The following is a 22798-nucleotide window of genomic DNA, read 5'->3' on the forward strand; positions in this document are numbered from 1 at the left end:
GACTATTTTTTTTATCATTATTGATTTGAGTTAGTAATAAATTAGGCTACTTTATTTGTTAATTAGAGATTTTAGGCTAATTTATATATTTGGAGTTGTAATTGAGGCACATATTATGTTGGGTATTTTTTTTTCTCCTTTAAGTGGAGGGCATCGAAGACTAAAACAAGAGCTAATTACAAGTGAGGTGGGTGGCAGTAGCCACTATCCCTTTAGAATTAGCTTCTAATAGGTATAACGCTTATATATGTAGCCCTCAAAATGGGTCAGAACTCCTGGTCTAATTATGATTTTGGGTTGGGTCAAATCGAAAAAAAGGAAATTTTTCTGTTAGTTCAGAAATTAAACTTATTCACCTACATTCTAGTTCACTCGAGTTAAATCCGTGGTGGGTCAGGTTGATTCAGTTAACCTACCTAAAAATTAAACTAGTGTCAAGCTCATTACTTTTTGTGTTTTGTACTTTTTTTTTTTATTAATTTGTAATGTTGTTTTAGACTTAAAAGCAATAAGTTCTATACTTCAATTTTTTTAGTATTAGTGTTTTGTAATATTGTTCAAGACTATTTTATTATAGACTATTAGGATTATTTTGGCTCGCATTCCATACCACGACAAAGTACTTTGATATTTTTTAGCTTAATGAAATTTAAACTCAAGAAATTTAAAAATAATGTTATCATTTATTATTCAAAATTCTGCTAAAGATTCAAATTTATTTTTCTTTTTTTTTAAATTACATTTTTTTGTTTGTTTTAGGTAGGCCGATGAACCAGTCCATTTAACCCACCACTCATGATGGATCAGGCCAAAATTTTCAAGATTCAACAAAAAGTGAATTGGGTTAGACTAATATGTTTATAAGATGAGTTAAGGTGGTTCAAGTCCAACGAGACTGACCCGTGTTGACAATTATACTCTCATAGGAGGGGAGAGGGGGACATGGAAGAAAGGATAATAATATTCATATATTTCTCTCACAATCACTTCTATCTTTTTTTATCACATCACATATTATATCTAATTATCTATCACTTTTTCTTTTTATCTTTTGGTTTTCTTTCTATTTTTCTCTTTCCACTATCCCAATTCACCCAAAATGGGGTGGATGTTTATAATTTCCTGCAAGAAATGAAAGGCCGCTACCATAATGGCTATAATTTTGAGGTTGTTGCTTCTTGTACCTCCTTTTTGGCTTCCGTAATGATTAATCCAGAAGGTAAAAAAAAAACATTTTGGAAAGGGTGGAGGAAGCAACTTGAAGGTGCAAGTAGTAAAAACCTTATTTTGAAAAAAAAAAGCATGGGCCAAGAATTTGGGCTTGTATAGGTTGTTTCTGTAATATGTTCATTATGCTTTTAAAAATGTTGATTATTAATTTTTAAAAAAGTCGATTATGAATTATTTTTTTTTTGGAGAATTTCTTAATCAAGGAACACGTTGAAGAGATACTTGCAACAAATACAGCAAGTTCAAAAGATTCGTGAATTAGTACTCTTTCTCCATTTGAAAATAGGATGTGGCCTTTGTTGGATTGGAGTGGTCCTCTTTTTTTTTTTTTTTTTTTCTTTCTGAAAGGTTTGATTGGAAGGTCTACAATACGGTTCAAAATTGGTTAATACCATTTTTATTTAAAATTCTATATTTTTATGATTTATTTTTCACTGTTTTTATTACATTATTTAACTTATCTTGTGCTTTTTTATTTTTATTTTCCTCTCCTTATTGTAATTTTTTTTTGAGAATGCATTGTCAAAATAATATTACTTTTTATTTAGTTAATAGCATTATTCTTTTAAATTTTCTGATAGTATTGTGGACAGTTAACTATTTTCAAAAACTAGACAACTTTTCTTTTTCCTAAAGATAACTAGGCAAAGTTACAACAAACTTTAGTTTCTCATATGTTTTTTTTTTACTTGTTGATTTGGTTTCATTTCCACTATGTTTAGTTGAGTAGAATCATGAAGAAAAGAAAAGGTAAAGATGGAAAAGTAGTGATTTTTTTTTTTTGGTTTCACATTAAAAAAAAAGGAAGAAAAAAGCTACATAAGTTCTCATCGCGGTCAAGATCCAATGTTTCTAATTTATGTTGGTGCTAGGCTACAGTGTGATTGTGGAGTGGTGCGATAGTGTTGTTTTGTGGATGAATTTTATAAATCTAATTGTTTGTTGATGATGACTGTAATGCTAAGGAGGTTGTAGATCTAAGTGAACGGTGATTACATTGTTTATAGAGTTTGTAGAAAAAACGATAAAGGTTAGTAGTTAAATTTATTTTAAAAAAATAATGATAATTTTTAGCGGTCAGTATTTTAAATTAATTATTTCAAAATTTAAAATTAATGACACACTTATGTTTACTAACTGAAATTAGAAGAAATAATCAAAATAAATTTTTCAAAAAACATAGAGAATTAAAATAAAATTTTTGAAAACATAAAGGACTAAAATAAACCTTTTAAAATTTAATGTATCAAAATAAAACTTTTGAAAAGATAAACAATTAAAATGAAACTTTCAAAGATGTAAAGAATTAAAATACATTTTTTAAAACTTAATGTATTAAAATAAAATAACACTAAAATATAATAAACTTAAAGTAATATTTAAGAAGGGAAAAAAATAAAAGTATATATATATATATGAAATAAAATGTGTAGCGTAAAAAAGATAAAATATATTATTAAATCAATGTTATTGTTATATTTTTTTTTCAATGATCGTACACATCTACTCGGCAGCTGTACAATCCTTAAAAGACATATTATGACGTGAATTTTGGAATTGCATATGTATCAGTATAAACCTAATGAAAATGAAGTTGGTGGTGCCAGAATATTATAATTAACACGCCAACGTACTCCAGACAGAATATGACTTGGCAGTTCACAATAACATGCAGTAATGAAGAGGGCCCTTACACTGGAGAAATTAATATTATTCATGATCCATTTAGAGTTTTTTTATTCATGATCCATTTGAGAGTATCAATAACATTATCTATATACAGAGACATTTTTTCGTCGTGATTTAAAGTTTTGTTTATTTCAGTTAGTTAGTTGTTAATTTTTTAAATTTTTTTAGTAATTGAAAAAACTTTTTGACTGTTTGGTAAATAATTTTTTTTAATATTTTTTTTGAAACATTATATGAAATAGTATTTTTTAAAATGTTAAATTCTAATTTTTTATATTTTCTTTATTTTTATCTTCAATATATTTATTTAATTTATTAGTTATCTTTTTTAAATAAATTATAATTTTATTATTTTTTCTTATTTTACATTTTTTAGTTACTTTAACAACTAATTTTAATAAATACTTAAGGAGATAAAACTGCAGCACCTAACAATAATTCAGTTAGAGGGTTCAACGTGATCGATGACATTAAAACCAAGGTGGAGAAAGCATGTCCCCAGGTTGTGTCATGTGCTGATATTCTTGCTCTGGCCGCTCGAGACTCTGTTGTTTATGAACGTAATAAGCAATCTCAAATCTCAAATCTCAATAGTATTCATGTTTATGACCCTTAAAAGGCATGTATCTAAAAAGGGACAGCATTTGTTTTGATGATCCGTATAAGGTACGACTAAATAAAGGCTTTCTCAAGAATATATATTTCTAGTCTGTTTTAGATTGAAATAGGATAAGAGAAGTTATGAGTGTTAAAGAGGCTTCCTCTACTACACTCTACCCACTATTTATTGCCAAAATTGACCACTCTTCATCTTCCAAAAATTTTGCTTAGAAGAAGAGTTTGGCATGTTATGCCCAAGATATACTTCAATTCACTCGAGTATGTTTGATGACAGGTGGACATACTATTGGCCTTGCTAGATGCGTAACATTCAGAGATCACATCTACAATGATTCCGACATTGATGCCTCCTTTGCCAAGTCCCTGCAGAGCAAGTGCCCCAGAAGTGGAAATGACGATTTACTCGAACCCCTTGACCTTCAAACTCCTACCCATTTTGATAACCTATACTTCCAGAATTTACTGGACAAAAAGGGTCTTCTCCATTCCGATCAGAAGCTGTTCAATGGTGATTCCACCAACAAACTGGTGAAGAAATATGCTACCAATACAGCTGCATTCTTTAAAGACTTTGCCAAGGGCATGGTCAAAATGAGCAATATCAAGCCTCTAACAGGAAGCGAGGGGCAGATCAGAATCAATTGCAGGAAAGTCAATTAAGCATTAGCGTACTATATATGTCTATCCATACTTATATTTATCTCCAATGATCCATCTTTCTTTACAAAATTATGTATTCTCTAATCTCTGGCTGCCAAGCGACCTGGTTTATATCAATAAACTACCTCGTATTATGTTTCTATATACAGGACTTTGCCAATCTTACTCATCTTCCATGCTAACATATTAGAAGAACCTGGTAATCTCCACGATCATCAAGAAGTTACATAAAAATATTTGCACGGATGTCATTTGTTAAGTTTGTTTACAATGCTATGCATTACATGAATCATGTAACTATCGATCAGGAATGCAACTAGATGAGATTTAAAAATTGTCAAGTTAAAACTCCAGAAAGTATGGATCTCTTCGCATCAGGCTCAGAAAGGCCCTGAAGAATCACCAATGTAAAACAAGGCACGGCATATCCAATCACAATTTCTTGAATTGTAGAAATTTATCACAAGTGAAGTAAGATAGATTTTCCAACTAAGGTCAATTAACGTGTAACAGTAATTGGTCTGTGTCAAACAACTTTTCATTTGCTTTCTACAATTCCACCCTATTAGACAATTGGGAGGATTATCACTAATTTCCACTCTCGTATTTATATATTAGCCTAGTTACGTCATTACTTTCACTATGATATCACGACCAACCAAAACAAGGATGAGAAGGAGTCTCAAGCTACTAGTCCTATTACATGTGTTCCTCTTAATCCAGCTCATGAACATATTCAACCTCCTCCTCCGCTAGTTCAAATTCATCAATCTCTTTGAAGTATGCCTTCTGTTTTACAATATAATCTTGCATCTGTGGATCATTGGACACGTCTTGTTCACGCCGCTTCTGAAAACTCAGAAGATATTTATCAAACACTTAAGCGACATACACATTAAAAACCCTATCGAATTTACGTTTCGAGTAAACCACTCTAATTAATTATTATACACATCATACTCAATTATGCCACAGAAATCTGCAGAACCATCATATATAAGAAGAGTAAAAATTAAACAATCTACGGAAAAATACTTAATTATTTCCATATTTTCAACACACAATATCAGAAGAGTTAAAAAGTTTTTTGCACGGAACCATTGTAGCAAAGTTATTACAGTACCTTCCTGCAGCGAACTGTTAACACCCTAGGCCTAGCGTTAGTTAGATCCAAACTTCCAAGTTCAACTCCATCGTTTTTATCCCTGTTTGGCACAAACAAGTAAATACGTGGTTGAATTTTAGGAAAAAAGTAATAATTAAACTTCATTTTAGAATTGAAGTTAATATTAGTTAAAACAGAGGCATAGTTATTGTTTACCGAACAGTAGAGGTCTTGGGATTTGCTATTGCTTTTTTAGCATTCCTTTTCTTTTCATTCAAAGCGTGTATTCTGCTGCAGAATGATGAAATTGGCTCAGAAACATTAAGGCCAACTGTCCCTGAAACGGAAATCAAATCAAGCTCTATTTTGAAAATTAGGAATTATAGAATTCTTAAGGTCGAATTAAGCTTGGCGTGAACAAAATATATGTAATGATGCAATAACTGTAACACAAGTGAAAGCTAATATAGTGCGTGAAAAAGAAAGTACCGCGTGTTGTGTTAGTAGCGGAGGAAGAAGAAGACGATAGAAGGGATTGGGGTTTGGAAGGGTTAGAATTAGTATTGGTGAGATCTGAAAGAGGGTTTCGTTTTGGCTCCAAGGCAGCAACACCATTAGCATTCTTCATTTCAATTTTCTTGTGTGAAACTCAAATCACTTACTCTCACTTGTCTTATATTCACGTTTCTCGATGCCGCTGGCGGGAAATTTCAGTTGCAAAACCACCATCTGCTCATGCCGTCTCCGTGACTTATTTTCATTTTGAGAAAAGTTTGCCACGCTCACTCTTACTTACATTACATTCTCTTTTTAATATTTTCACTCTAATATATAAATTATCATTTTTTTATGGCTCATTTCTGATTTATATATGTATTGCTAGTATTCCTCTTTCATTTTTTATTTCTAGCCAAGGAAAAGAGCAAAATATTCATGCCATCGTGGTAAATTTAAAAAATGTTGCGTCAGAAGATATAAATAAATTGGTGGAGACCAATGACAACTAAGAACAAAAAAGAAACAGAGAAAAGTGCAAGTATAATAATTGATATAATATAATAGGGAGAGAGATGTGAAAATAAAATAGTAAGTATTGATGAAGAATATCACAGGTGAATATGTGCACAACTCATCATTATCAACTACCCTTAACTTTAAGATTTTTTTTTACAAACTGAATTAGATATCAATTTAATGCCATCAAAGGCGTAACTCAATTTGATGAAGATTGTTCTATCATAACAAGGAATTCTGAATATGTGAATTCCTGCGAACGAGATTACTACATTTTAACACGTTGTTTTTTGGTGCTATTGAAAGCATTATTTTATAAATAAGGAATAAAGCTCAATTGATCTATTAAACTAATTCTCAATATTATAAATGTTACTTGTTTTTTTTATTACAAAGTGTTGCTTAATTTAATTACTAAAATTGAAAACATATCATTTGATTCTTAAAATTATTAAATAATAACTATTTGTTTTTCATTTTTATAATTTTAAGAGCTAAAATAATTACAGTACTATTTAATAACATTTGGAATCAAATTAACAATTATTTGATCATTTCAAAAGCTAAATGACATTTATTTAAAATTTTGAAGATTAAATTTCGAGAATGGTTGTAATTTAATATATATTAATTTGAAGTGTTACTCAACAGATCTCATAGTGCTAATAAATTCCTAAAATGGGTATATTCAGTATTCGCATTATGCTTTCAATATGGGTTGATGATGATCAAGCATGTGCGTTAAGAGATGATCCAGTAATATTTTAAACGACTAATTAATCATGAGTTTGTTTTGCCTCAAATTTAGAGCTTGTTTGATATGCATCACATAATTAAGATTTAATAATATATCTAATTGTATAAAAATTAGTAAAATTTTAATGATATATATGATTTTATTGTGACATATTTAAGATTCTGTGTTGAATATGATACTACTAGTTTTATATTCGGTGATGTATCATACAATACCAAAAACTTTGTTTTCATATGGAGATGATCATATAGAATAAAAAATAAATAAAGTTACATAACTATTGTAAAATTAAAAAAAAGCTGAATATATATATATATATATATATATATATATATATATATATATATATAATTTTACTACACACTATCTATATTCTATATTCATTTTCATTTTAACTTCTCTTTTTACATATTTACTAAGAAGAACCGTGTTCAAAGATAAAAGTAATTAATAAATTTGTAATATAATTGAAATATATAACTCGAGCAGTTGAGCTTGATTACAATGATACTAGAATGGTAGTACTAAGGGTTAAATATTTTAATAGGTGATTTTGTAGTTTATTTTGGTCAAATTAATTTATAATGCAGTAAAAGTAACTTGTGAGCTATTAGAATGAACACACTATTATACTTGTTTGGTGCATATATTTTTTAAGTTTTTTTATCTGTTAACTTAAATTACATCAACTATTTCACTACTCTTATTGAATGGAGAAATTATTAATATAATTTTTTTCATATTTATGGTTCGATATTTATATAATCTATAAATTTTTTTAATTAGAATAATTAATAACATTAAATTATGTCTTGTAATGGGAACTATGATGGTTCCATTACCTAAAATTTTCTCCACTACATATAAGTTACTTCTCTCAACAAATAAATAATAAATTTTTTACGTTATTAAAAAACCATTTAATATATTATAGTTGTTTTGAATATTAGGGGTACATACAATCCATTAATAATTTATTAAAGATATAAGATTTATTTGGTTGTGAATGAAAAAAGAAATGAGTAAGATCATGATTTCAAATTCATCCAATAATAAACTAATAATTAATATTTTTAAATTTATCCACTAATAAACTAATAATTAATACTTACTGATAAATAAAATAAAGAATGCGAAAAAAAAAAACTCAGACACTCTTGTCTTTCTACCAATTACGACAAAGGGTTTGATGTCACGTTATAGTTTTCAAAGTATATATGTATTTTCAAATTATTTTAAACTAAACGGTCAAATAATTGTTCCGTAGGCTTTATAATAAATTTAAAGTTTGGGAAAAAGACACATTATTATTTAATTTGTTTCTAAGTTCAATCCTTATTAGGAGAAGACAATTACTTTTAAAAGAAGTTTATAAAGACAAATAATAGTTAATCTCACGTTTCTTAATTAAAGATTTAAAAAAGATTAATTTCTTTTCAGTTCAAATAATAATAATAATTAATGCACAACGAAAAGATTCACATCACCTCCCATCCAGAAGAATGATAGTTAGATTCTACGTACTTACAAATGGCCACATATATGGAATAGTTTATTACTACTCAATTTTCTTAGGGAGTCAGAATTACATGTTTTTAACGGTATTCATTTTATTTACTTAATTATTAGTTAGATTATTTTCCATGGATCACTATATAGTTACATTCAGTTACGAATCCAAGACGACAGACAAATTATAAAAGTTAAAATTAGTGGGTTTAAATATATAAATATAGATAAAATAAAATAAAAAATTGTAAGATTTTATTTATAGCTTTCTATTAAAAGAAATTTTATTTGTGAATTTAAAAAAATGTGGAGGTGCACTCACTGAAGGCACAAGTGGTTTCATGGACCCTCTGTATCATCACCACACAGATCCAAGAAAAATAAAATCCATTGGCTCACTGTGCTTGCCACATGATAGTAATGCAAAGCAATAGATTGACCATGAATATTACACACACAGCAAAACCAGCACAAGTAAGCCTCTAGTTTAACTCCTTCCAATGTTCCAACCTCTAACAAAACAGCCAAAAACCCACTAAACCCATGGGCCATCCCAAGTACCCAAAAAAGTAAACCACAAATTTCAACATCAACTTCACCCACCCATCTATAAATATTCTCCCTCCCCCTAAAACAGCATTCATCACACCTTCACTAGCAATTAATTCCTCAAACACACTTCCCAGATCAAGAAGTGAGCATCAAAGACACAACATGGAGACAGTTCAATCATGGGTTTCAAAGCACAAGCTCGCCAGCATTGGTTAGCTATATTATATAACATATTATACTCACAACTCACAACTTGTATATTATATGATAGATGATCAAATTTTAAGGAAAAAATGGATCTTGATCGAATTAATTTTATTGTTACAGGGGCACTCTGGGCCTCTGGAATTGGAGCAACACTTGTGGCTTATTCATGCAAAAAGTCTCCAATGAAGCCAAGTCTCAGGCTTATCCATGCTAGGTACTTACCTTAATTTCTCATAAAACTTTTTAACTTAATAAGAACCATTTTTTTTTTAATTTAGGCCCCACGTGAAGTAATGTGAAATGTGTTTGTATTGTAAATGTAATTAATTAATTAATGAATGACTTGTTTGGTACTTTGGTTTGCAGGATGCATGCTCAGGCTCTAACTTTAGCAGTGCTATCAGGTGCAGCTGTTTATCATTTTTATGAGAAACGTGATGTTCAGCCAAAACCAGTGGCAGATTATACTATTCCTGCTCCCAATGTCACTCAGATGGTTGAATATGAACTTCAATGTCCTTTCTAAATTAAAAATTAAACTATAGGGGTCATGTTATTAAGATGAGGAGATATTCCCATCTAGGATCCTGTCACCGAGTTAGCTTTTGCCTAGAAAGAATATTGTTTGTGTATTTTATGAATGATTGGACTCCAGAACAAGTGGGAATAGCTATTGCTATGCAATGTTGCAATGCATCTCTATCTATGTTCTGAGGGTGCACTATCTTAATTTTCTAATGTATACATACAAGTTTTATGACAAGTTTCAGCTTGAATTGCATTGTTTTTCTAATAAAGTTTATTGGAAAATTAAGGAAAAAGTAAAGCGGGAGCAACATATGCTTGACCTTATCTATATTTCTATATAGAAATCTTCAACGTGACACACCTGTTATTGATTTTTTTTTATTAATACTAGTGTAACGAGCTTTTGATTATTCGATTAAAATAAATCTAGAATTAATAAATAACAATTACCACCGGCCATTGAAGTCAGAAGAGATACACATTATAGGGCTGCAGCGCATTTGAAATTGTCCACCAAAAACCAATAGACTCTTAAAGATTAACGCTCATTGAAGAAACTGGGAGGTAGAGATATATACAGTTTGTTTATGTGAAAAAATGATTTTATGATTGTGTCTTTTTTCATAAACTTTTCTCCCAAATTACTATTTTTGCAGTAAAATAATTTTTTAAAGGTTTTTGTTTTCTTTCAAGAAAAAAACATATATATTTAAAGAAATCCATCTACAACTTGATCTGATTCAACAACAGCGGTAAATCTCAAATATTAGTCCCATGTGAGAACACGTACAAGAAAAATATTAGCTATACATGATTTAACACGCTTTTTTTTAACATGTTTTCAATTATTTTTGGTATTCGTGTTTTTAATTTTTTTATGAAAGCTTTTTAAATAAAGGTTTAATTGTTTTTTTCGTTCTTACAAGTGTAAGAATTTTTTTTTTAATTCCTATAATTTAAAATAAAGTTTAATATTTATACACTTACGATATAAATCAATATTATAATCATTGTTTAACTTACTTAACATAATTATTTTAAAATTAACAAACTTATATATATAGGTTATGATCGGATAAATACTTAAAATTTAATGGATGATAATATCATCTTTCTCCCTTTAAAATATCTCATTTCGGGGATCCTATAATTTAAAACATCCCATTTCTAAACTTGAGCTAGCGATGTAAAACTGCCAAAAAAATTTACATGACGCTTTGTTGACTTGTGTTGTGGCTTAAAAAATCTGGTTCACCTCGCATTTAGGAACAAAAATTGATAATTTAAAATATTTTATTTCGCGGTTCTTATAATTTAAAGCATCTCATTTCAGTTTCTATAATCGAAATTTTTTTAACCAGTTCGGTTTTCGTCATCTAAAGTCTCGTAATGTTGTTACAACATCCAAATCCTATAAAACCGCTAGAAAACTTAAGCCAGCGATAAATGTAAAACCGCCAAAAAAATTTGGAGAAGCAACACATCACGCTATGTTGACTTGTGTTGGTGGCTCAAAGTGTTATGACCATTTGCATGGGCAATATGGCAGAGGAGGAATCTGTGGATCTTTCAGAATAGACTCCTGGCTAAAGCAAAGTCATTGAAATTCTGGAGGAGGAAACTGTGGCAAGATGGAGACTGGAGACTGCCTATGGAACCTATGATTAAGGTAAATTTCGACATATCTTTGAATAAGGATGAATTAAGGTACAGACTTTGTTGTTGTCTATCGTAATCATATGGGGGATGTCTAGGCAGAAGCTACAAAGGTTTGACCTTTCTTGTTATGAAGCCTGAGTAGGAGAAACAATGAGCTTTAGATGGTTGTTTATGAGTCAGATTGTCAGAAGTTACTGAAAGCTTGGAGTGATATAAGGATGATAATCACCAAAGAAACTATATATGAAGAATGTGATCCAGGATTCCAGAAAGCCTTTCCCAAATATGCATCATGATATACTGATTTTTACAAAAGAGAAGATAAGCTTTTATTTACCATGATATGTATTGGCTGGAAGATTTGCCACATCAGGCAATTCCCGTAGCTTTACAAGATGTATAGAATTTGGCATCTCTGCCTTCTGCTTAATAAAAGTCTCTTCGCCTAAAGGAAAAAAAGAAGAAGAAGACGGGAATGAATTCACATAAAATTGTTTCATTTCAATAAGTTTTAAGCATATAGTTACATAGAGTGAAACTTTTTACTATTTATAGTAATTTTATCCAATTATATAGAGCAGAATTGCTTATAGTGTTTCTAATAAAAATTGTTTCATTTCAACTAAGTTGTAAATATACAATTACCTTAAATATTTAGAGCCAGAATTTGATTGTTTATAATGATTTTATCCGACAATATAAAACAGAATTGTTTCTAATAAAAAAATATGTTATTTATACTAAAAATAATATTAACTTAAAAGAGAGAAAAAAATATTATCATTTAATAAAGATAAATTAATTTGACAGGGTATCATAGACCAATGAGAGTCAAATTAATTTCTTCGATCATTCTCATCAAATTCACAAATTAAATAGAATAATGACAAGATAATATATTTTTATAGTTTAATAAATATATTCTTAATATATTAAAAAAATTACTTATCGTTATTTGACTTGGAAACTTGAAGACAATGATACAAAAAAATTATGGCTTAATTTACTTTTAAGTCATGTTTGTTTTTCATCACTCAAATTAAAAAGTGATGATTTTAGTTTCGTAATTTAGAAATAACTTACATTTTCTTTTCATAGTTTGTGAAGTCTCTTATAAGAATCAAAAGTAGGCTATTTCCAAATTTAAAGGTTAAAAAACTTTTTAAATTTGAGAAACTAAAATTAAAGTAAACTTGACTCAAATTTGAAAGAAAAATATTTAAGCCAAAAATTCATTTATAAGTTTCATACAAAAATCAACAGTATATAATAATAAAAACGAAGGCCAGAATACATGCTGGATTCTCACCTTACAGCCTCACAGCAACTCCGTAATCACATAAAAAGCATAAACAACAAAAATAAAAGAATGAGTTAGTGGCGAGTTACTCGTCCAATTCATAGTTGATGCTCAGTTCATTAATCCTTTATGATGTTATTATACCAAATACTAGCTAGTATATAACTAATGACCATGATTGGCCATTTAATCATCTTATCAAATGTTAATTAGTTGAAGCTTGGAGTATTAACTATATATCCAGGCTGGCCTTAAAATACATGATTTCTAAACTGATCTTAATATTAATAATGGTCACACCTTTCCTAGAACTACAAGAAGGAAATGAAAAAATAGAAAGGTGGTTAGAGGAATGGGCTTTGCTTTGCTCAATTGTGCTGTTGTGTGGTTGGAAAGTCTTCTTTTCCTAACTGCTTGATTCTTTTTAAGTACTATACTAAACACTACTCTAAAGAGATAGCCTACCAAACCAGCAACTTCCTAATTTTTACGGTAACCACCTTCTATACCCTCACCCATCTAATTCTCAATATACTTTCCTCTATTCCTTTATTATTATAAAATAATCCAGAAAAAGAAAATGATGGGACATCTACATATAGTTATGAGGTTACATCCAGCCTACTATATATTCTGTTGGAATTATAAAATAAAATATGTGTACTATGCATAAAGGATAATGATGTATATCTGCTAAATTAATTGGACATGAGGCATCAATCATTTATAATGATGGGGTCCAAGCAATGTATTATATAAAGAATGAAGGTAGATGGCAACTCTTTAAATTAGCAAGTTCTTCCGAAGAAGCAAATAAATAACTCCTTATTCTTTCTGTGATTTAAGAAAGCAGAGGAGAAGGGGGAACAAAGAGAAGCTAGCAAGCATGGATTGTTGTGTGTGTACAACTATGCCATTGATATTGAGGCCTCCGAGGAATACAATATGTGGGGCTTGTTATGAAGGAGTTAGGAGCATAATCAACATGATGAGCAATGTCGAAAGTGAGAAAGTAAAAGCAATGGCTAATCCAAATCCAAACAGTTCTCCAGTTTCGCGGCGAAATTCGAGTAAGGCAAGCTCTAATCCATTTCATAATTTAAATTGTTGATTATAAAATGAAAAACTGCATGTAGTTTATATAAATTTGTGTGCCTCCTGTAGTCATTAACTTTTTAACATGCTATAATTTTTATTTAGTTGATTAACTTGGGAATTGACTCTGCAAATTGTGTAATCAGAAAGGCGTAATAACATTAACATTGAGATTATTTTTCCTCTGCAGACACTTGATGATTGTATAAGATGGTGCTCAGAGCAGATGGAGCAGTTTAATCAACAAAAAGAAGACTTGGTTTTTCTCAGAGGCTTTGTTTCAGCCTTCAAAGCACAGATTCACACGGATATATTGGTCAGTCCAGGCAGGCATGGTCCACCTATACCTGCACATAAGTCCGTTTTGGTGAGTTGTTTTTTGTTTTGCCAACTAAAGCTACGTTTGGATCATCATTCACCCCTTTTAAAATTACTTGCAGAATAAAAAAATACAAAGAGTACCTTTCTTCAACAATAAGTTTAAACACTTGAAAATATGTCCACAACGGTTATCCAAAACATGCACAAAATATTTCCCTTAAAAGACTAACATTACTAACCTATTATTTGTGAATCTTTTTCTATCATTAGATAAAACTTATTACAAAATTACGAATAAAATTCAGTAAATAAGAAACGAAACTCAATATTTTGTGAATTCAGTATAACAAAGTGTGTTAAGAAAAGTGTTTTCTTAACATTCTTGAAAGTTGAAATCATTCAAACTTTTAATTAGGTGTATAATTCTAATTATAATAGTGATACTTGGATATTCAAATATTTTAGACACTCAATTAATACTCTTTATATGTGTTTATTTCTTTTTTTTCACATCAAATACTTATTACATCTATCACTTTTTTCTATTATTATTTTTTCTAAGTGTCTATTAGTACATGGGGTGTCCATTTAACTTTTTCCTTTTTATTAAGGATGTAACGAACATGTTATTATGTTCTAGGGAGCAAGATCAGAAATATTTAAGAACATGCTAGAGTGTGATGAATGCAAGGCAGCACCAAGTAACAGCATAACTATACCCGATTTGAACCATGAAGAACTAGAGTCTCTCCTTGAGTTTCTGTACAGTGGGACCTTGGGTGTGGAAAAATTGGAGAAACATGTTTACGCTTTGTCACAAGCAGCTGATAAGTATGTGATCCCACATTTGCTGAAACACTGCGAACGATATCTGCTGAGTTCACTAAGCACTTCCAATGCCCTTGAGACATTGGAGATCGCGGATACTTGTTCCAACCACAACTTGAAGGAGACAACCTTGAATTTCTTAGTTAAAAACATTGAGCACATGGTGCCTTCACCTAAGTTTGAAACTTTTGTGCATAGGAGTCCACATCTTACTGTTCAACTAGTTACAAGGGCGTTTGTGAATGGTGCCAAATAATCAAAATTGTCTCCAAGTTGAAGAGCCATCTATGTTTTCTTTTCTTCAATTTAATAATGTATTTATCCAAGCCTACAAACTGAGATCTCTAAAGTTTAAACAGAATAATATAATTCATTCCTTGTTCTCTTCAAGGTTCTCTCGAGTTCTCTAATTCAAAATTAAAGCACCTCTCTGTTTTACTCTTTTTGTTATGCCTTTCTTGTTACTTTGATTTAAAAACAAATGAGACGTCAATAAAAAAATAACAATTAAAAATGAAAATAAAATTATTTAAAAGAGAGAAAATATTGACACGTTATATTTATTTAAAAAGTAATAAATAATTTAGGCAGGTTACTTAAATTCCTCTCGCTAATAATACATTTCAATGCATGACTCAACCATGTTTGTATGTTCGAAATCTTATTATTGATTTTTCTTATACCAATTAAAACACTTTTTTATACACTTTGCATACAGAAAGTATGAAGCATTAGTATTATCTCTATTATTATAAATATTATAGATTTCTATTAATAATATAAAGCATTATATTAAACTTTAATATATTGATGATATATGTCATTTTTTTTAAACCAACAAAATTGTTTGTCTATTGTTAATTATAAAAACTGGTAAAAATATATTAGTTATTTAAATTTTATTATATAAATTTATATCAACAAAATGATGCTACAGCCCACATCAAAGGCATAATTCCGACTTTCATTGCGAGCCTCATTTAGCATGGCCTGACCCCATTGGTAGAAAGCCCATCAAAGACAAACAAGCAACCAACCTATCTGATGTCTTCATTCTTGAATACTATGTCATGGTCTATTTAGTTTGGATTTCCGTGGAATTAATTACATAAACAATTAATTAACTTTTAAAATATTACTAATACTTCCTTTCTTCGTTACTAATTATAAGACATTTTAAATAATTTAGGTCCTTTAAAAAAAATTAGTTAATCACATTAAATATATCAATTAATTATATTAATATTTTAAAATTATTTATTTCTTATTTCTTTATTCACTTAATTGTTTCTTATTAATATTTAAACAGAAAATAATTAAGTAAGGTTATATAAAAAAAAATAATTCGTGCATCTAAAAATTAAAAAATAATCTTATAAAAAAGAATAAATAAAATTTAAAAAATAATCTTATAATTAGAGAAAAAGTAACAATAAACTTATCCGTAAATATTATGTATCAATATTATAATATTGCAAAAAAAAGTCTAATATTGGTAGCTTAAAAAAAACTTAAAATGCATAAAAAAGGATTATGAGAGTACTTAAATATTTTTGCAGAAATAAATCACTCAATTACTTAAACTCTATTCACTCATAAAAAATCAGGCTTCTAAAGTTCTTAAGATCTAACAGCTTAAACAAATTAAAGCAAACGTACTTACTCTGAACTATTAGAGTTAACTTAGTGGGAGAGATATTAGAGTAGATATACTCCTTGTTATTGTTATTATACACTAAATAAAAAGAAAAACTCACTTTGAGATTTTTAAACAAGACACACAAAGGTTCTGATAGCTAGCATTTAAAAAAATATTTTTAAACTTTTAGATTATCATTTACATAAATAAAGGGCAAATTACACTCAAAGATTCTTAGATTTAATGATATTACATATGATATTCCTTCCCCATTTTTATGTTACATTTCTAATCATAATTTTAAAAATTAATTTAATTCAGTTCTGTTTTTTTTGACAGGTAATTCAATTCAGTTGATTATTTAGTTTATACAAAACTAGTATTATATACCCATAGTACGAGCTGAAATTATCCAAAAATTCAATGAGGAATGATGATTTTATATTGCTATAAGTTACATTAATTAATTCTTATATAAATTATGATTTTTATCAATTTGATTCTAATAATTATATTAGGGGGCTCGATATGACTCATATTTATTTTTTTAAAAATTATTCTTATGATGATATAATAGAATATGATGATATTGGAAAATAAAAATATTTTATTTTATAGGATACTCAAGAATAAGAGAGATTCAAATTCCTTCTTATATTGTTGGAATTGAATTGCTTTGGACTATAATGCAAACACCTCTACCATCATCACCATAGGAGCAACTGTGAACATCCATCACCATCAGCATTCCTCATATGGAGTGCGCATGCAAATGAAATAATAAAGATAATCTTATGATATCTATAACTCTTTTTTTTTATTATCAAATGATTATATATATATATATATATATATATATATATATATAATGTTCAATTTGTAACATAATCCTAGTTTGTTGATAAACCCTTACATTTTGGATGTCAGATTTGAAGGACACAATCAATCTACGAGCGGAGGACATGGATTTTGTCAGGAACTTTGTTGCTGGATTTACCATTTAGTGAACAAATTCCCACTGACATAACAGTCAGTACTGCAAACTATGGGCCTCCCATTCCTGCACAAAATTGCTGCATTGACATGATCGCTCTACTCTATAACATTGCATGTGATCAGGCCCTACCCTTTTAATTTTGAGGATTAATTATATATTTATGTGAAAGCAATTACTACAAAAAAGTATATTTCACCGTGAATGTCCAAGCTTAAAAAAAATCGATTGTTGAAAGTGTGAAAAGCTTGTCCATTCTAATATATATTTTTTCATCAGCGTTCACAGTGAACACACTAGCTAGTAAAATCGATTGCACCCAATCTAGTCTAAATATTCTTCCTTCTTCAAAAGAAATTAAACGAATAAAAGACAAGCACAATATCTTTCTGCTTTGCCAGGGGTGGTAAGAATTCAATAGGACCTATATATCTTAGTGCATCCTTTTATGAAAGTTAGTAATTATGTTAATGGCCTAAAAGTCCCACGCACAATTGTTTACAATCCTCTCTGTTAGTACTTAGTACCCAAAACAGTTCTGTCCACGACTAAAAAGACAGGGTCTTTCTAATTGGTATTATTAGTGTTTTTAGAACATTAGACAAAGAATTTTTTAAAAAATATTATAAAATTATAGGAGAGTATAAAAAAATTATAAACAGTATATTTTTACATATTTCAATAAAAATTTATTCTTTTAATTTTTTAATCAATATTTTAAAAATACTAATCAGCATATGTAAAAAAGATACACCTGTGTGTCTAAATTTACATGTCTAGTTTGTTTACCAGAGACCATTTTTTCTTTCTATATAAGATATGTAAAGAACTTTTTATTGAAGGAAGATGCATCACTTCATAATTGATTATTTGTGTTTAAGATATTGTTTATTTTGCTCTATTCGTGATGTATACAAGTGTCAGCTTTGGATATGTGCTTGCTGCTTCACCAGGTCACTTATTTGTTAGTTTTGTAGTACTTCATTCATTTTATCCCTCAAAACTGGAGACATAATTTTTTTCCTCACTGTTTCTGTACGGTGTCGTTTCATGTTTCATTTGTATCACTGGATATCTTGTATATTCAATCGTACTCTTTGCTGAAAATTTTGTTTTACAGAAAAGCACATGCGCACGATTTGAAATAAGAAAATCTTAGTGAAACTCTAACATTATACTGCCATACATCAGAAAGTGAAAAATTAAATGAATTTTGGAACTCGTCATTATTCTAAAATAAAACGTGCATATATGCATATATACATAAACTTGATATATATTGGCTAGCTCCATATATATAAATTTGATAAAAAATCATAGAAACTCGATTCCTTGATCAATATAACTACCAGTTAGGCTTAATACATGAAAGAGAAAATGCATAAACTAATTTAATAAATGGACAACAAAAGATATAAATAACATAAATATAAAAGCTGACATTTTGTTACTTTTGGTCAGCATTTTGGCTCCAGTTCTTTATTGCTTGTCCCATTGCCTGTTTCACAGCTTGTGCATCAATGTCCTCATCACCTTGTTCTTCATTCTACAAAAAGTTACATTATTTCGTCATTCTTATGCATGAAAATATGGAGAGAACAAGACAATATAAACATGAAAATATTTAAGTTATATACTTCGAAACCTAACTAGCTTGCTTCTGTTCGTATTAGCCAATTAATTGACGGAATTAAAGATTCTATAGGATTATAATTTAAAATACATTATACACTTATTTCAATGCACAGCAACATGGTCCCTCTCGCCTTTTCTTCTAAAGGATGAGAGCGAGAGAGAGAAGCAGATAGAAGAGGAATGTTTTATATATACAAGGACAACGCATGTGGCCTACAAAAATATAGAGTAATGAGAGGGAAAAGAAACACTGAATGATATTGATGCATGCATTGAACTAGTTAGGTAGAAAGCATCTATAATATATACAAATTTATGCTAACAATATTGTGTCTTACTTTTCCTCCAACAGCATGAAATCGAAAGGTGTCCTTACAAGTAACCCTAGCTTCAAGCACATGAAGACCCATCTCTTCAAATGACTCCAATATGGAAACAAGCAGACCGGGGCAGCTCTTTGCTGAAAAAACATTTATAAGAAATCCCTTCTCTAAGGTTTCTACTGTAACCTGTTTATGCCCATCCAGAAAATGCAATTCCAATCAATTTCTTTTAGAGACCTTGTAAGTTGATAATAAGACCTTGGAAATTAACACACACATAAATATTCAGAGGAAGCTGTTAAATTTTAGCTAATATACCATAGGCAAAGTATTTTGGTCACTGGAAGTTTGTGCGTTGGCTACGTCTTGGTTCAGTCTTTCTACTTTTTCCTTTAACTCTTCGATATACTTTGATGCATCTATTATGATCGAGGTTTTGTCTAGCTGCCACCAACCCAGCAAAAGAACAAGAACTATTAGATAATTTACTATCTCAAATAAATTAAGCACCATATATGTAATTGATAAGTACAGGAATATATGCGCATAAGTTAATGTATTAAATTAATTAAGGACAATATAATATATCAACAATATATATTTAACAATCTTCATTTCTAATTAGTTTGTGTTTCAATTTTCTACCCAGATATATGGGAATGATAGTATACAATACATAGAAGACAAACGATGATACGAATATTTCAACAAACAAAAAATAAAGAATAAAAGTAGGAAGTGGAACAGAAGGGAGGATAACAATGCTGACTCAACATGGAATCGCCATGATTGATTTCCCTGAGAGTATTCATAGAGAAAATCAAATGAAACGAAAGATATATATAAGAAAAAAAAATGCAGGGAATTAATTACAGCATTAGAGTTGGTTATAGAACGAAGAAGTTGCAGCTTCTCATTCAGTGTTGCTCTCTTTTGCTCTCTAGAAACCATTTTTCTTATTGTGCTCTCTTTTGCTCTCTAAGTAAGTGATCGTTCTGGTGGCCTAGCTAGCTAGCTTTCTCTTTTCTGTGATGCTGATTTTTTCTTTTGTTATGAACTTAATTTGCTGATCTCTATGGTATTTTAAAAGAGGGGATATGGGCTCTCAAATCTATACGACGTTCTGCAAGGAATCCCACATGATTGTCTCTATTTGTCTCAGTTTCTTCACAAACAAATACTGCATAGATTCTCACTGAACTTCCACAAATACCCTTTTTGCAATATACTAATTAATTATTTTAGAACTTCCTACTTAATTTGCCTATTTTTAAAAGAATTATTTTTATCTCCTCTCGCTAAGAATTGATTTAATTGACGTGAGTGCAAGTTTGAGTCAACTAAAAGAATATAACGTGTACTCATTTAGGTATCATATCCAACTTCAGTCACCTTTCATTTTACACGTGTATTGTTTATTACATATATTTTATTTTATTTAGTTACATAGATATGATGTTGACGAGAAATTAAATTTGGAATATATATATATATATATATATATATATATATATATATAGCTAGCATGATCAAGTTGTGAGTTGGCGAGTATGGGGGAAGAGGAATCATGAGCTCGTGAGTGAAAATTTGCCATCGAAAGAAGTGAAGGAGAAGCAACAAATCAAAGGATGTTTACTTCTGATTTTGGAATGCATCCAAACACTCCTCACGGGGAATTTTTTAGGCTCTCTACTCCCGCGCGATCTCTCTTGTATCACCAGCAATGAAACTTTGTCATATTTTTCCTTCTCTCTCCACACGAGCCATCTCCTATCCTTCTTTTTCATATTAGACATTAATTCAAACCCTCTTTCATTTAACTTTCCCTCATGAAAGTGAAATTTAAATGATAATATTGGATTCCGATTGTGCAAATTAAATACAAGTAAAGGCTTTTATATATATCCCAATAAATTAATATGTAATTTTATGATTTTGGTCTTAATAATTTTTTGTTTTAATATAATTTGTCTGTGCCTTTTCTAACAAGGATGATGTCAAGTTAAAATCATGATGATGTCATTAAGTATCACATCATCAAATGATGAAATCATCCATTATCATATTAATAAAAAAAATGATATCATTAAATAGGTCGCCTACACCATCAAATAATGATATCATTAAGAATTAAAAATAAAAGTTATATATATGCAAGAATAAAAAGTAAAAAAATGACATTTGTAAGAACAAAAAAAATATTTAAACATTAAATTAAATGTTTACTTCTATATACTCCATTATCACACTTATCACCCTCAAGTTTGTTTATGCAAATTCTATTTATCAAATATTATCACCAAAATTTCTCATACTAAAAACTTTTAGTCATGAATGTTGAATTGAGATACCATCTTTCATTTGAATTTACTAAAATTCAAAAATAATATAATTAATATAATTATATAATTTTTTTGGTGAAAACATAATTATATAAATAAATAAAAGAAAGTAATGAAAAATATAAACACATATTAAATTAATCTAACAAATAAAAGGTATTTCAATTAGTTGACAATAAAAAATATACATTATTAACAAGATTATGACTTAAATTGTCTATCCACAATTGCCAATCAAAATACATCACTAAATATAATTATTATAATTATTGATTAAAAAAAAGCTATCAATCCATATTTTGTAGAATAATACCTTAAAACAAGCATAAACATAAATTCTTAGAACTTAACAAAATAAAATTATTATTATATTTAAATATATATTAATATAAAGTTCAATTTTGATCCTTATAGTTATATAAATTTTATCTTTTAGTTTCTATACTTAAAAATCATCTCTTTTAATCCTTATGCATAATATTTTTAATCTCTTTTAGTTCTTATTATGAGTTTAAATGGTATGGATTAAAAGAAATAAAAATGATACAAATTAAAAAAGATTAAAAATAATATGTGTAAAGATTAAAATACACAAATTTAAGTATAAGAATTAGGATAAAAATTATATAATTATAAAAATTAAATGAGTAATTAAGCATTAATATAATACTATTATATGAAAAGTTTTGTTTCTAAGAAGAGTCTCGTCCACTTTGCTTTTTACAATCACATGTTAAAAAAATTATATCATATTAAGGGATGGCCAATTATCTATGCCTATATAGTTTAT

At 29.0% G+C, this 22798-nt stretch overlaps 5 protein-coding genes across 5 annotated transcripts; 3 read left to right on the plus strand and 2 right to left on the minus strand.

Annotated features, from left to right (window-relative positions):
- The first annotated feature begins 3617 nt into the window (after nt 1–3617).
- Nucleotides 3618–4344, plus strand: LOC114395895 (cationic peroxidase 1-like). Its single transcript, XM_028357764.1, has one exon. It carries the CDS (start codon nt 3808–3810, stop codon nt 4198–4200), a length of 393 nt encoding a protein of 130 aa, XP_028213565.1. The 5' UTR covers nt 3618–3807; the 3' UTR covers nt 4201–4344.
- Nucleotides 4345–4622: 278 nt separating this feature from the next.
- On the minus strand, nt 4623–6089 carry LOC114395894. The gene is made up of 4 exons (XM_028357762.1): nt 5795–6089; nt 5522–5642; nt 5324–5405; nt 4623–5049 (listed from the first exon to the last, which is right to left on the minus strand). The coding sequence occupies exons 1-4, from the start codon at nt 5931–5933 to the stop codon at nt 4915–4917; spliced, it is 477 nt and encodes a 158-aa protein (XP_028213563.1). The 5' UTR covers nt 5934–6089; the 3' UTR covers nt 4623–4914.
- Nucleotides 6090–9233: 3144 nt separating this feature from the next.
- Nucleotides 9234–10107, plus strand: LOC114394660. The gene is made up of 3 exons (XM_028356329.1): nt 9234–9348; nt 9465–9558; nt 9711–10107. The coding sequence occupies exons 1-3, from the start codon at nt 9300–9302 to the stop codon at nt 9868–9870; spliced, it is 303 nt and encodes a 100-aa protein (XP_028212130.1). The 5' UTR covers nt 9234–9299; the 3' UTR covers nt 9871–10107.
- Nucleotides 10108–13612: 3505 nt separating this feature from the next.
- Nucleotides 13613–15476, plus strand: LOC114395492 (BTB/POZ domain-containing protein At3g56230-like). The gene is made up of 3 exons (XM_028357285.1): nt 13613–13906; nt 14117–14293; nt 14888–15476. The coding sequence occupies exons 1-3, from the start codon at nt 13718–13720 to the stop codon at nt 15329–15331; spliced, it is 810 nt and encodes a 269-aa protein (XP_028213086.1). The 5' UTR covers nt 13613–13717; the 3' UTR covers nt 15332–15476.
- A 3582-nt stretch (nt 15477–19058) lies between these two features.
- LOC114394931 lies at nt 19059–20770 on the minus strand. Its single transcript, XM_028356613.1, has 4 exons — nt 20540–20770; nt 19985–20110; nt 19682–19852; nt 19059–19254 (listed from the first exon to the last, which is right to left on the minus strand). Exons 1-4 carry the CDS (start codon nt 20615–20617, stop codon nt 19156–19158), a joined length of 474 nt encoding a protein of 157 aa, XP_028212414.1. The 5' UTR covers nt 20618–20770; the 3' UTR covers nt 19059–19155.
- Between the last annotated feature and the right edge of the window lie 2028 nt (nt 20771–22798).

This window comes from Glycine soja, chromosome 18, assembly GCF_004193775.1.
Source record: "Glycine soja cultivar W05 chromosome 18, ASM419377v2, whole genome shotgun sequence".
Taxonomy (NCBI): domain Eukaryota; kingdom Viridiplantae; phylum Streptophyta; class Magnoliopsida; order Fabales; family Fabaceae; genus Glycine; species Glycine soja.